The sequence below is a fragment of the Bombyx mandarina genome, chromosome 17, assembly GCF_030267445.1.
Source record: "Bombyx mandarina strain Sakado chromosome 17, ASM3026744v2".
NCBI classification, from domain to species: Eukaryota; Metazoa; Arthropoda; class Insecta; order Lepidoptera; family Bombycidae; genus Bombyx; species Bombyx mandarina.
Window position 1 is genome coordinate 7,899,936 of NC_143223.1, and position 16,526 is coordinate 7,916,461.

The 16,526-nt window shown below is 34.0% G+C and overlaps 1 protein-coding gene across 1 annotated transcript in view; it reads left to right on the forward strand.

Moving 5' to 3' along the window:
* snama (something that sticks like glue) overlaps positions 1 to 15,708 on the forward strand; it is a 36,980-nt gene extending 21,272 nt beyond the window's left edge. Inside the window, 10 exon segments of the mRNA XM_089734521.1 lie at positions 797 to 865; positions 12,823 to 12,887; positions 12,890 to 13,237; positions 13,240 to 13,756; positions 13,758 to 14,023; positions 14,026 to 14,189; positions 14,191 to 14,271; positions 14,274 to 14,610; positions 14,613 to 15,054; positions 15,056 to 15,708. Coding sequence (XP_089590647.1) covers positions 797 to 865; positions 12,823 to 12,887; positions 12,890 to 13,237; positions 13,240 to 13,756; positions 13,758 to 14,023; positions 14,026 to 14,189; positions 14,191 to 14,271; positions 14,274 to 14,610; positions 14,613 to 15,054; positions 15,056 to 15,542 — 2,776 coding nt within the window. The 3' untranslated portion in view covers positions 15,543 to 15,708.
* The last annotated feature ends 818 nt before the right edge of the window (positions 15,709 to 16,526 follow it).

Here is a 16,526-nt window from a genome sequence, read left to right on the forward strand (position 1 = left end):
CGAAAAAAAAAAGGATTATATTTGTGTTTTCATACAGCAGATGTTTATCGCACCTTTAGAGTTGAAGAGGCTTAATCCAAAATTATTGTTTTTGATAAACGTCAAAATGTAATTGATCGTTAAACAATAAAAGAGTGAAATATTATTATTTTTGATCGATGCTGGATACGGCCCGTCAGTCATAAACTAAGCATAAATCTAAATGGTTTTATATGCCTTATATTAACATAATTCAACATACGAACTGTTTCTCGTGTCTGATTTTATTGCATATTGTATATGTTACAATTTATTAAGTTTAAAAAAAATACTATTTTATAATTAGTAGTAAAACGTGGGGTTAATTTTGATGAAGCCCCTATCAATACGTATAAATAAAATTGGAGTGTCTGTTTGTAATATTAAAATAACCGCTTTTTACTACATGCGTATGAATATATATATACGGTACATACACCTAAATAACATTTTTTACAATTTTTGTCTGTCTGTCTGTCTGTTTGTTCTGGCTAATCTCTGGAACGGCTGGACCGATTTTGACGAGACTTTCACCGATAGGTAGCTGATGATATAAGGAGTAACTTAGGCTACTTTTCTAGACTAGTTTCGCCCCGCGGCGTCACCCGCAGTAATTGTCGTACCGCGCGCAACTTGGCGGGCTTCGCCTATCAATCTATAATAAAATTTAATGTCTCCGAAGCGAAGCGAGGGCGGGTCGCTAGTAATTAATATAATTATGTTATAAGAAGCGACAACCTCACGATTAAATTTTATCCTTGATTCTCTTTATTTCTAGATATGCCGGAGTATACGACGAACTAATGTCACCCCCGAGACGTAGCGTAGAGCCGCCGTATGGAGCCAGGTACGCTTGTAAAAGTCTAAAGAGTGTCCACACTCGTCTTTACTCCACTTCTAAGAACGAGCGTTCCCTCGTTGACACCGTGAAAATATTGCTTAGCGGATTGAACCTGTGATCGTGGTTATAGTGTATAAACGAAAAGTCATGGTTTTGATAAAGCGTACACAAGATTTGACGAAACAATTTTCTGTTTTGCCTTTAAATGCGATGTAATTTACCGAGTATAACTTATGTACTGTGCATAGTAATTTAAGTTTTTACGCATATTTTTAAACCTCGTTCGTTGATTTTTGGTAAGTACAAGATCTACTACGACCGGCAAGTTTGTTATATTCGCCGAACTACGAGTGACGTCACGCGGCTCGCGACTGTCTGCGGGTGTCTTGTTAAACTACGATACCAAATGATGAGCTGTGATAGTAGTATAATAGGTAATTATGTATATGTTACGGTAAAAGTAGATATTGCGGCAAATGTACACATTTTCCGGTAAATGTGCACATTTGCCTCCTCGTTTGGGTAATGTGCATTGAATTAACACTTACCATTTCAAAGAAGGGAAATGTACATTGAATTCACAATGACCATGTCGTTTTGGTAAATGTGAGCAGGGCATACAAAATACGAAATCGCAAGTGCTAGTAATGTGGTGCACATGCGCAAGCGTATCCGCATACACACCACTACAACCTAACTTAACCTAACCTACGATAAATTATATATAAGATGCAAAGAAAAGTATGTTGGGTTTGTCATTTACATTTTTTAATTAAAATACTTTTCGTTATTAAAGCCTTTTGTATTATGTTTATTTAAATAAATATTTTTTTACTGCAACAACATTATTAATTTATTTGTATTCCAACTTTTCTTAAAACATGAAGGTAAGAGTGACCATTTACCAAAAAGTGAAGGCAAGAGTACAGATTTGCCAGGAAAAGTACATATATATTATATTCAGTTCACATATAACTAAGTTTTGGCTAATGTGCCTATTTACCGGTAAAAGTGTACATTTACCGTAACATATATAAATGCAATTTCTAGTAGAATTTTGAATAAACGTGATGTAAAGTAATTGAAACGAACAATACAATTGTAAACAATTCCAGTTCTCTGGCTTTTAAACAATTATAAAGTATTAGTTTACGTCATGTTCTTCAGGTTACATTGTGAATGCTATAATTATTATAATAATAATGGAGATATATAAGATTAAGATATATATGTTTATAAGAAAATAAATTAATAATTTAAAATAAATAATTAAAATTGATATTAAGTGAAGCAAATACTTGCATGGTCATGTAGAATAAATATTTTCTAGTAAAGGTGTCCAATGTAATACCCACTGTTTGTTAAAATTAAATTGTGTATGCACGCTGAAACGTAACATGCTCAGGCATGAGTTAAAATTAGAACGAACGAATTACGATGAATTTAATCTTTGTTTGTTGTGGTATCTATGGGCTCCAGTATGACCTTAACATCTTAACAAGATTTAATAAAATGTAGGTCGTTAAACAATCATCTTGTAAGTGGCTTCCCAAGTTGTAGGCCTCGAAAAAGATATGTTATCAAAGTGTTACAATAATGGAAACGACTTTGTAAAAAAATAATATTTAAAATTTATGTATCAACGATTTAAAAAACAGCCTGTTTGAAATTATTATAATCATCTCCCATAACAATTAATTTATTTAATAAAATATTAATTTATTTCAAATTTCAATAATAATATTTATAGTATTTTCTTAGGTTTTAAAGTTTAATTTTTTTTTTACTTAAACAATGCATTGAAAAGGTCAAATTACGAAAGTAACTCTTATAATATATTTACACTGCTGGCCGAAACTTTAAGATCGTACCTAATCAACATCTATCTATCTATCTATCGATTATAATAAAATTTCGTAAAAGAAATAAAAGAAATCCACAACTGCATATTCTATTGTTAATATTGAATATTTAAAAAAGTCATTCTTTTGTTTACTTTGAAGTTATTGGACAATAAACATCTATTGTTTTCAAACACCCACTTCAAGCAACAGTTACTACTGTTGATCTTTTTTTTTTCCTCCCTATGCTGATAGCATTGAGAGGCTATATCAACTTCCCCTTAACATGTAGGTGAGCTCACGGGGCTCAAACCGGAGTGGTGCTAACACTGGCCCTAGCAAGAGCAGTGTTTCGCAGAATCTACCACCGGATCGGAAACGAGACCCACTGAGAAGATCCGGCGAGAAACACAGTGGGCCTCTATTGTTGGTCGAATAACACCGAAAAACGCTGCGCTAGAGCCAGGTGGTCGAGTCATAATAATAGTATTTTTATGATGTGCTATTATGAGTTTTATTTTTTTATGATTTTTTATTTTCTATGAGTTTTATTTTATTTTCCTACTTTAATTAAGGTGGTCGTAAACTTTTGGCATGCATATTAACTTTTATAATTTGACCTTTTAATTGAATGCATGAATTGAATTAACTTCAAATTGCTTAGACGTATGTATACCATGCTTTAGCAGGTATACATACATACATACAGTAGCTTGTGCAGGCTTTGAATAAACCCTTTCGCAACCAGTTTGTCCTATATCTCACTTTATTGTCTCTTTTGAACTTTTTCTTAAATGCTCACTTGCATTGCACTACCCTATAGGATTCTCTCGTGTCTATAAATTTCCATGCTCCGTTGTCATCGAAAGCCTTCGGTATGGCGGGTCAATAGTTGCTACACCATATGTGCGGTTGGGAAATGGTTCAAAAATTATGCGATGCTATTCGGAGGACGTCTGGATATTTTGTTGGCGTGGTGAAATTGGAAAAACAGACTAAATCAGAGAATGCAGGACTCGTGACTCACCTGATGCTCTCTAAGTCCTCGTCGTCGCTACGGTTCCTTAATAGTTTTTTCAACAGGAACCTAGCAATTCACAATGTTAATTGATAACACTAAAATGATGCGATAGATGGACCTAAGCGGATTTTTATTTAGGTTGTGATATTTTTAGTTAATTTGGCGTGTCGAATTCTAAAGAGGTAGCGTCGCAAGCGTGTAAACTCTTGTTTTGTATATATGGAGACGTTCAATCGCCGTCATTTCGTCCCATCATTGCCTGCCTTCTCTGGTCCATTTATCGCTACTTCATATCATCACTGAACTCGCCACCACGAGATCCTAGCTCATCCAAAACACATAGGTTAGTTACGCCATACCTTTCCATGGGTTCTCTCTTGACTTTTATTCACCACCTTCACTGGAATTTGTCCTCTACGGTTGACCAGTACATCTAAGCCCCGTCCTAGACTTCTATAACAATGACATCGCTGCTCGTAGTATATTGTTTGTTTTTGGTTTGTACAATCTGCGTTCCATTAATGATCTGAATGGAAGCCAACTAAAATGAACTTGTCACCCTTTTTAATTCATTTTTGTCTTTGTACTCGCACCACTATTTTACTGTTGAATATTCTGATATGGCTTTAGTTCCTTACCTACGCTTTTCGGCTCGTGTCCTATTCTTCAAATATACCGCAGCATAAACTGCTTCGGCACAAGCATGTTTGCCGAGACTTATTTCTAATACTTAATATAGTGTATATAGAAATAGTCCGGTCCGTTTCCCTCCGAACGGGTGGGTCCCCTGCTCTAAAAAAGGTACATGTTGGTCTATGTACGTAACTTCAGCATAGTTACAAAGAATATGACGCTAGCTAGTAGGTAATTGAATGTTGATAAGAATTTATTTTCAATGTCGGTTGCTAAGCTTGTCGATCTGTTTATTGTGATGTTAATGATTGCGGCTTTTATTTTATTTTTATTGCGTTGATGGGCAATGAGCTCATGGCCTACTTGCTGCTAGTAACCTTGAGATATGAGGTCGAAGTCTCAAAAGTATTGTATGCATCTGAGTTATCCTTCAAACCATAATACAGGACTGTTGTACGATAGAAATGACAGGACGATAGTACCGATACCTGTATGTGCGAGCTTACAATGCATTCAGTAGTAAAGCGTTCATTAAACCACGTATTACTAGGTGGTTTGTATTTTGTTCGAGAATGATATTGTTAACATATAAAGTAATTTACGCTGCACTAATTACTATACCGAGAGGTGCAATATGAAAATAGTTAACAAAATAGATAGTTTGCATGAAAGAAAAGGCCTCTATCGTAATTTCTTGAAATTTTCCATTTTAATAATCTTTATTTAATAATCTGTCTACAAGGCCGTTAATTTAATTATATCTAATTTTTGCTATTTTACGACATAATAGATTGTGTGTAATCTACATTGTACTGTGAAATATGGTTGAGTACTGTGTACTGATTGAAATATCATTCATCGTTTCTATATAATGTGACGCATGGCAATAGTTTCAGACGTCATAATAATATCATACATATCTCTTTTTTGAGATTAATACAAAAACGCTAAAATAAAAAACAAAGTTTGTGCTTATAATAAAACTAGCTTTTGCCCGTGACTCCGTCCGCGTGGAATAGTTACTTTGGCATAACGCAAAATTTTACCCCCGTTTCATTTACGTAGAAAATGAAAATATTTTTGAATTATAGAATGTTAAGGAGCTATTTAAACCCCTATTTTGAAATATTCTTTATTGGTGCTCCACTTGTATTGGACTTACCGTGATGTTATATAGCCTAGAGCCTTCCTCAATAAATGAGTTATCTAACACTGAAAGAATTTTTCAAATCGGACCAGTAGTTCCTGAGATTAGTGCGTTCAAACAAACAAACTCTTCAGCTTTATAAGATTAGTATAGTTGAACTGGTTTCATCGTGCGACCTAGGCTTGCCTTTTTAAAAAAGACGTAAAATAGCCGAAATTACAGTTTTTACACGATTAGAGACACCGTCAATTATATTTTATTAATTCGATGATCTCGATGTATATTTTATCTTGTATATGTTTATTGTATCTATTCAGTGCCATTTTGTAAAGGACAATGCCCATTTTCTATGGGCGTTTGGGTCCCTAAAAAAAGTTGTCCTGTCATGATGGTTTTAACTTAATTTGATAGACAAAGAAATATCGTTTCATATTCAGAAAACGATTTTTATATTCTCACCCAGGTTTAAGAGAAATCTGTTTTTTTCTGCAGCTAAAATTAAGTTGTTAATTGTTTTCTTTCAATTCAATAATCGCTCTCATAATTATTTACAGTATTAAATAAGTTAATTGTGGTTAATGTTGCTAGAAATAAACCCTTACGTACATTTTATTATTATTATAACCTCATAATAATAATAAAATGAAATGAAAATCCGGAAGCCGGCAACGATATTGTTGTTGTTGTTTTTAAATTCACCAATAAGCAGGCAAAGAGCGTAGCCTATACAGCCTAGTCTGTCGAAGTTATATATTTTTTATGTCAATAATAAGCAGGTGTATGTATCTCTTTTTATTGTTTTTTGGAGTTTTGACGTTAACTCGACGAATACCACATTGACTGAGCATGAGTTTACGCAGACCTTTTATACACAATATTACAAATACAAATAATACAAATTACACAATAAACTATTAAAAAAACATTAAAATAAAAATTCAAGTGACGCTTCACTCGGGTTGCTGCCAAAACTCTCTGATCGTATTTAATAAGAAAAGAGTAATGGTAGGCCATTGATTTTTTTACTAATGGAATCATTAATATCTAAAAATATTAAATAATTCATGGTTTTAAGTAATAATAATTATTGAAATATATAAATATTGAATTGAACAAAAATAAACTAAGAAGCCTGTGAATTATAAGCATTAGCTATTTTTTTTTAATTTGTTGTTCAAGTCACAAACAACTCTTTCGTTTGACTGCATATAGGTTTGCTATAAGGCTGTATGAGCTAAGCCCTTTGCCTATTGGCGAATTTAAAAACTATGGCATGGATAGTTTTGGGATGTTATCAAATAAGTAATTTATTTTTTTGGAAAACAATGCCAGGTTGAAAGAAATGTTGATACATAAACTAAACAACGTGAAAAAATAAGGCATAGTTTTTCAAGTACAAATAGTTTTGACATAAAGTTGGCCCACTTTTGGGCATTGTCCTTTGTACATACGTCGCACTGATCCTTTTTGGAACATCAAAAGCCCGTTGGAGGTCTGCAAGGGCTGATTTTATCATTTTACTTATTTCTTCACCGAGATAATCATTCGTTCGTACTTGTAGGATAGGATAGTATTGTTATTATAATGGAACTGATATTTCTATCTTACTTTGACGATATCGATAATATGCTGACTTGATTTTCGTTATTAGTTTTATCGCTGTGCATAATTGATTACTGTTTTTCTGTAATATATCTTAATAGTAAATAAAAAGACGAAGAACGGCCTGCGTTCTCTTTTCTTAGCCAACGTACTCGGTATTAAATCGTTTTCATCTTCGTAAAGTCTATCGACAAATACAGTGACTGACTTTCGTGATGAATGATCGCTTACATATGTACATCGTTTTTTTTTTACCAAAAAGGCTTATAATTGTTACAGATGTATTTTATGTCTTGTTAATGATGAATTGAATCAATTTACGAATAAAACATTTTTCGAGAGAGATACAGTTTTTAAGATGTTGTATGAAATAAATACTTTTAGAGCTTAGAAAGTTGTCGTGATTAAGTTTAGAAATTTTTTTGCAGTGAGTCAAATGCAGTCCAGTGAAAAATGCGTTTAAAATATTGTCATGATATAGTTTATTGTTATATTTATTGACAAGGAATTTCACACAGTATTTAAATTTAATGCAAAATAATGATTTTTTCTCCTGAAGAATCTTAAGTCTGTGAATTTGGTGAATACTTCGTATGTATGGCGTTACCATTGTATTATGCAATATCTTGAAATTTATATGTTATGTGTAAAGATCATATTTATATATTCATACATTTTTGAATTTACGAGTTTATGGTATTTTGTATTGTACAAATTACAATGTTATGTGTTAGTATGTAAGAAATGCATTGTTATGAGTGAAATTATTAATTACTAATATTTTTGCACATACCTGCTGTTGACTTACTCTATGTATGAACAATGAAAATACTTTCAATTAAATATCAGGGGTATAAGTACGGTCAGGGGAATGTTAGTTTTATTTTATTGTTTTGCATTGATTTGTACATGTTATTATAAGGTTTCGTTATAATTGTACCGAATTTTCTGAGGTAAGTTTAAATAAATGAAGATACACCCTTTACGAAATGCATGTCGACACTTGAAAGGCAAACCTGACTAAGCGACAATAACTGGTGTATACATAAATGATAGGCAATAACCATATTCGATGCGCAAAAAAAAATATATTTCTAGGTCTATTAAAATAATTTCAATCCTACAGCTAGATTCGTTAATAGTACATTGTGCACCAAGGGAGAAAAGTTGGACATTTCCTCCCGCGTGTAAAACACGTGGCTGGAAATGTCCAACTTTTCTCCCGTGGTGCACATACAATTTTTTCTCCTACCAGGCCGAAAGTTCGTGGAGTACCGAGCCGGGGTCCAGGGGCGAAGCCCTGGCGGGGGTAGGGGTGCTCTACGCGGCGCACTGAAGTAATTATGTCGATTTCTGTTACTAAGACGACGTAATATCTAGTAGACTTTCGGAAAGACGAATAAGAAGATACTGAGAATGAATCTATTTCTAAGAGACCAAAAGGTTTAATACTTACATTATCAAATAAAATAAGGCAAAGTTAGGCTATCCAGGAGCCTTAGTAACAGAAATCGACACCATTACTTCAGTGCGCCGCGTAGAGCACCGGTGACCTACGTGTCAGTGAAAGGGTTAAGGAATGTTTAAATGTATGATTGTACTGATCTATTAAAGCCTTAAGACATGTGCACAGAAGGTGGTGAACTATCATAATAAGATACGACTTTAGTAACATACTAGAATATGCTTACAGATGGAATAGTCGTTTTAAAATTAAAAAAATTATAATTAGCTATAAGTTATTGCAATTATGCTGTTCTCGTGTTGTTTTAAGTCAATTATAAATATGATGCTAATGGCCGCTTGAACCTTTGTAAATCCGAAAATAATGTATTTTAAATTAATATATTAGTTATTTAATATAACAGAGTCCTCAGAAATAATATAATGACAACTTAATATTCAACTGTAAACGTAGTCGTAATTAAATAATGTATCTGTAATTATTTGTGATGGAATGGTATTCTATAGTTTGTATTCTATAGTATTCTATAGTTGCAATGATTTAGTTAAATTCATTGCCCAGCTTTTATGGAAAAATCTACAACAACTTCAAAATAATCTGGAAATGTGTATGTGACCATAAGGATCACAGTACTAGTAGATTGATGTCGTCTGAATATCTGTTTATTTCGGCGTTACTTGTTTTGTTAGGAGAGAGGTGCGTCAATATAAAATTATGTATGTCGGCTAGAACGTCTTACCGGACTTTACCATTTAAGTGCGATTTTCGAAAATCCCCTACTCCTAATAAACGAATCTATCGTAATACAGAAAGCATGTACAAACTTTTATTTATATTTATTTATAACGAATCAATAAAATGTTCAATATAAATAGTACACGTACTGAAATCTATTGTCGGGTAAGTTATTTTATTATATTATGAAATATTATAAATATTAAGTATAGATAGACCCAATAGAAATTAACATGGTTAAAATAAATGACTAAGCTAATTGTAGCATTACGTTAGTTATTCACGCAGTGTATTACGTAAATCACTGCCATCTATGTCAAATTTCGAAATACCAACACACATTTAGTTGTTGCAGACGTTAGATGATGTGTGAATTATGTACTTACGTATTATATAGATAACTACTTTGATGTTTTAGTGGCGTAAGTTATATTTAAATGAAAAACTTTTAAATTATTTTTTTAACAAAAAGCATACTTGGCAGTAAATTATTATACAGCACCTAAAAAATTTATTTAAATTTTTAATAAAAAAATATTATGATTTCTGCTGTTGTAAATAAGATTAATAAAACTTGAGTCAGATGACAAATAAATCTCACATGTGCGCTTGCTTGTGTTCTTTTGTGATATATAATGTGATTTTATGTGATATTTCAAGGTGTGTTCTAGAATTAGGTTGTGGTTTCTATTTGTACTATCGAATATTATATGAATTAATTTAGCCATCGAAAATAACGACACTGACATTGTTTTTGAAACCTAACTATTTCGATCCTACGATTCCATCTCTGATATGTAATTTCCAAAATTCTGAATAGAACATTCATAAATACACAATGGTACATTAGCAAACAATATAACATTACTTAGAAAAAAATTATTGAAAGGTACTATACATAATAATAGGTTGGGGAAATAATAATTGGTTTTGGCAGTCTTCTCATGATGTTAACCTGACACTGCCTGAAGAATTCTGAAGAGACCGAAACAGGTGGAAATCTGAAGGTGCAAGGTCAGGACTATGCGGCGGATTTATTAACACCTCTCAGCCAAACTCTCTCAATTTTTTCCGAGTGGCTAAAGATGTGTGAGGTCTAGCGTTATCATAATGAAAAACCACATCCCTTCTGTTGATTAATTCCAGCCGCTTTCTCTCAACTTCTTGCCTTAATCTCATCAGTTGTTCGCAGTAGAGTTCAGAATCGATGGTCCTGCCTGTTGGTAACAGTTCATAACGAATAATGCTCTTCCAATCCCACCACACACACAGCATCACCTTGTTGCGAGTTAACCCGGGCTTCGCCATAGTCTGTGAAGCCTGACCGGCCTTTGTCCACGACCGCACGTTCGCACGTTCTTGTCGTACGTGATCTACTTTTCATCATCAGTTATCAGCTTCTTCAAAAATGGTTCGGTTTCAAAACGTCGTAATAAAGAATCACAAATGAGTACACGGTTTATTAGGTTTCTTTCAGTGAGCTTGTGAGGTACCCAAATATCGAGCTTTTTTGTGTGCCCAGTTTTTTTCAAATGCGCCAAAACTGTTTTGTGGTCAATTCCCAGTTCTTCAGCTACGTCGTAACCACTGATATGCTGAACTTACTCCACTTTGTAAAAAATGGTATATATTTTATGCGTAATAATAGCGCGACCAGAGCGATGTGCATCTTTGACATCAAAATTTCCCGATTGAAAACGCTTAAACCAAATTTGTGTTACTCTCACAGACACTGCACCTAGGTCCAAATTTTTATCGCGGCTTGCATTGCATTTTTACCTCTTTTGTAGGAACATTTTAAAATGTATCGAATTTCTTCATTAGATTCACTCATCTTGACAGCACGAAAAATAAATAAAAATTACACATTTTCCTAATTTGAATTTGGAATTCTCTTCTTTAAAATTTAAACTTTTAATGATACCAAAATCAGCCATATACATATAGTATAGCTAAAGATATTTTATTATAAGTTCGTACATACTATAATACGAAAAGACTTTTTCCCCAACCTATTATATATACATAGTATTAATTTATACATAGTACATAAAATTTTATATCAATTTAATTTCTATTACATTTTAAAGTTAACATTTATTAGTGACATAAAACTGTTTAGTATGTTCGTATTGTCGCCACTGGTACCGCTGAAAACCAGTACTAGTTGATGAGTAATTAGCATTATCGGGATTCGGGATTGGATTCGAGGTGAAGGACGAACGAGTATACTTTTAATTTAAAATATTAACCCTTTCGCTATTATCGGTGACTATAGTCACCTGCCACAAAACGCTGCCTGTACACGATGGGCGACTCTATAGTCACCGGCTGAAAAATGCCGCCTGTACACGATGGGTAACTATAGGCACCGGCTGAAAAATGCCGCCTGTACCGATGGGTGACTATAGGCATCGGCTGAAAAATGCCGCCTGTACCGATGGGTGACTATAGGCACCGGCTCAAAAATGCCGCCTGTACACGTTGGGTGACTATAGGCACCGGCTGAAAAAGCCGCCTGTACACGATGGGTGAAGTGCGCTCTTTCAGAGCGGATTCGCGGAGCGATACATTTCGCAGCGAGACCTGTCTTAATGAAAAGGTTAATGACGTACTCATTTATTACATATACATTATATTTTTAAATATACTTGTCTTTCACACTGTCTTTTTTTATTTAAATTCAAATTTATGAATTAGATGACAGTTAACTTAATATTCAAGCCAAGAATATCCAGGACCACGAAAACTAAAGTTTTCGATACAAAACATATTCTAACAGTCAACTAAGTCAATAAAGTTTTATGTATGTACATAATAAACAAAACTTCTATGTATTAAAGATGAATGCAATGGAACGCTTTTGTGCGTTTAATCTATTTTATATTTTTTATATTACAGTGCATATTCATTATACTCTATGAAATGTTATTTTACCATATGTGTCTATGGTCAGAATCCTCGATGAGGATTGCCCTGTATTTCTGAACTTGATGCTAATATTAACAGAATAGAATATAGATTATATATTTTTAAATTCATTGTTGAAGTAACTACGGATATCATGGATTGTTAATTGAGCCTAGATTTCTATTCTTATTTTATAAAATTGACAAGCATGCATACTTGACGTCGATGACTTCTTCGGTTGGGTAATAAGTTAGCATTTTTTAAACCTATGGTTGTAATCATTTGTCCTAATATATAAAATATACAGGTTATTAGTTATTAGAAAAAACTGATATATAAAATAAAGATACTGAAGCTGTAAAATGATAATATGTAAAAGTGCTTAATTAAATAAATGAGAGATTAACAAACAAATATTTTCATTTTCTTTTATTTAAACTTACATAGGATACGTTTATAAAAAAAACTCAACTTTTGCCTTTAAAATGAATGATTGATTCCATGAAATCGTTTTACACAGAACTTGGATGGGTTCGATTCGCCATGCATATTTTCTCAAAAAATATATACCATGGACGTTTTTTTATAAATTGCCTGTTTTTTTTTCAGATACGGACCTAGAAATAGTATTCCACCACCATCATATCCACCTATAGGTGTGAAAACAATAGCTCCCATGGCGGTATCCCGATTCAAGCTGATCAACCACCTGGCTATCGAGGGCGTTATGACATGCCACCATTTGAAGACATTCCTCCTGGTCTGGAGCCACCTGTACCAGGATTTGAACCATCGCCTTTTGAGAAACCGTCTTTTGGACCACCAGTTGGACTTGATCGTGAAAGATTACCACATCCAAATTACAGGGATTCGTATAGACCTCCAGCTTACGTCGAAGGCCCACCTCCCTTTAGAGACATACCAATAGCCGTTGGTCCTACAGAAATTCCAGTACACGTTGGTGAACAATCTCGCTATCGAGATAATTTTAGACCAGCACCTTATCGTGATCAAGGTTCAGTACCTTTAGGGACGGGCCTCCTTATAGAGAATCAGGATCACAACCCCCTCCTTTTAGAGATCCTAATTACAGAGGTGCTGCACCATTTCGTGATAACTCTTATAGGGGTGCTCCGTATAGAGATAACACATTTAGAGATAATCCACCTCATAACAACTTCCGTGATGGCGTGCCTCCGTTTAGACAATCTAGTCCTGATTCTAATGTTCATCATGAATCAAACTTTCGTGATACTTATAGAGACGATAATATTGTGCCTAATCGACCTGGGTATCGCTCTAATGTTCGTAGTAGAATTGGACCTAGGCGTGACCCTAATATTGAACATGAAAGACACAGAGACAGAGAAGGACGAGACAGAGATAGATACGCTGACAATCGAGATCCTCCTGAAAGGAATGATCGTATTCGTAATTCTGATAGAAGACCGGGGTATGACAAGAGTAGAGAAACGCGTGATGATCGTCGCGAAATTGAAAGAAATAGAGAGTCTGAAAGAGCTCGCGATCACGAAAAACTCCTGACAAGAAACTAGAACTTCTCCAAAACATCGGGACTCGCGCGATAAAAAACGCAGTGAATCAAGAGGTCGATCTAGGGATCGCGAGCGCGATAGACGCGAGAAGAAAGAAGATAGAACTCGTGACAAGACTTCCGCTGATAGAAGTAAAGATCATAAAGAAAAGAGAAAAAGCTCAAAGAGCGGAAGAGAAAAAAAGGGAAAAAGAAAAAGAGAAAGATATCGAAAAGAAGAAAAGCGGGATAAGAGAGAAAAGAAGGACAAAGACGTTAAAAAGAAGATGAGGATCCTGAGAAAAGTGATGTGAAAGACGCCATAGAAAAACAAAATGAAGTATCCAATTTACTAAGAATTGAGAAGCCGGTTGAAATCAAAGAAGAAAATAAAATGTCGAAGAGACGATTCCAACAACTAATTCTCCAAAAACCGAACAAAAGATAAAGTTGTGTTTGATGATTTATATGGTGATGAAGTCGTGGGAGCTGTTGATAAAGAGATAATACAAACTTACGTCAAAATGATGTCAACGAATCGGTACCTGAAACCAATAACTCAGATATGGTGACCAAGGAAGAGCCCTTTGATGGAATCGAATTGCAGGCTAATGCTGATGAGTTGGATTTAAAACTGGAAGAAAGTAATGGTCAAAATAGTAAAGAAATGTTAGCCCCTTTGCCCGAATTGTCTAAATGGGAAGTAGATGATGAATCTGCTGACAAAAAAGAAGGTGAAGTAATGTCTCCTAAAGAAAAGGCAGACGGCACTAAAGTGACTTCAGATGTTATTAAAAGAGCTGAGAATGCAATTTTCGCAAAAGCAATTCATTCTTTGAAACCCATAGAAATTAAGAAATTAGCGGGGATCGAGTTAAGCTCTATGATGATGAGGCTCCAAAATCTACAATGAATAATATTCAGATTACTGTTCCAGTTACAGAAATGGATCATAGATCTATAGAAGTAAATGAGAAAAAGAAAGCTCATTCTAAAACACCACCTCCTAGGCTGTCTGTCAAAGAAAGATTAGGAGGGAAAGTGGACGAAATTAGAAGAAATAGAGAAGCTCGTGTTATTCACAGTACAGTAGAGAGAGTAAAATCTCGCTCTAAAACACCGAAGAGGGAAACTCAGCATTATCGCAGAGTAACGGTTGAAAAGGACAGGAATAGAAAAGGAGACGCATTAAGACCGGTATCGGGTAAAGGCGATAGAAGAGTATTTTCAGAAAACGTGAAAGTCGAAAAACAACACTTTACTTCAAACGAGAAAGAGAAAATATTGAAAAGGGAGTAGAATCGCGTGACAGACAAGAAAAAAATCAGATCCTAAAGTTTCACATCATGAGAGAAAAAAATCAACATTGGACGAAGCTCATTTTGAACCAGACTATGATGAAACTGTAGAGTCTGAAACTGAAACGAAAGAAGAACCTCCTAAAAAACGAGACTATATGTCGCTCAGTGATAAATTGAGTGATAAAATGAATATTAATTTTGAAAATAAGAAATCTAAGCTAGATGTTGAATCATTAAACTTGGTGAATTTAAAAAGAAAACCTGAACCTGAAACTGACTCTTCCAGTGATTCAGACGACTCGTCATCATCTTCTTCGTCTGAAGAACGAAAAAGAAAGAAGAAAAAGAAACGTGCTAAGAAGAAAAAGAAACGCGCTGCAAGTGACAGTGACAGTGATTCTGATTCTAGTTCAGATGATCATAAGAAAAAAAAGAAAAAGCGTAAACACAAGAAAAAATCCAGCAAGAAGAAGAAAAAGTCTAAACATAAGTAAATAATGAATCTTTTGCTCTTAATTAGTTTAAGCATAGTTGTTATGTGTGTTTGTATTTACTGCTATGGAAATAGAACATTTCGTTTTTTTTTGGTAGAATAGATAAATATTATGTTATCGGTTTACACCAAAAACATATAACAATAAATTTCTTCATATAATATAATCGTTTTTTTAATCAAAATATGTGCAGCACGATCTTATTATTCAAATTTTTGAGTAGATGGGCACACGCTTTACATGGTGTGTTTATCGGAACTCATAAATGTATTTCGTCTAATTTGAGATACGAGGTTGAAGTCTCGAAGTCTGATGCATCATGGCTATTCCATCCTTTAAACAGAAGCGCCTGATTACTTATCGGAGTATAGAGTACCTAGAGACGCGGGTACTTGCCATGCCATACCACCAATATAAAATAAATAAATGCTTAATTTTTCTTTTTAGAAAAGATTCGTTCATCGTCGAAGTCGTTCTAAAAACAACATTAGAAAATGGTTGCCTGCCTGCGAGATTTGAACTCTGGCAATAGTTGCATGGCTTAAAACAACTCCGCTGGGCGTATTCTTTAGGCCACGCGCACTTCAAATCAGCGTTTTAGTAAAGACGATTTCGAGTTCAACACAGTTCTTAGTCATTCATAGTTTTGTGATAAAATTTAAGTTCTGTTAAAAGCCTGGTATTAATTGAATTATGTCAAAATTGGAATAATTTCTCTATAAGCTTAAATTCTGGAACGTTATTTTTTGTGTACCTACATAGAATTGTGTTAATTGATTAGTTTCAAGTTCCATATTTTAAATTTAATAGGCTTGAAAGGTATTGCTATTAAAGGTATCGTCACATTTTTAAGCAAATCAAGTTCATTGTAATAACTGGCTAGCGAAGATCCTAGATAGAAAATCGTAATTGCTGTCATCTTGGGCTATGACAGCCTAATTAAAATAATTTTATTAATTAAGCTAATAGCGAATATACCTGTTC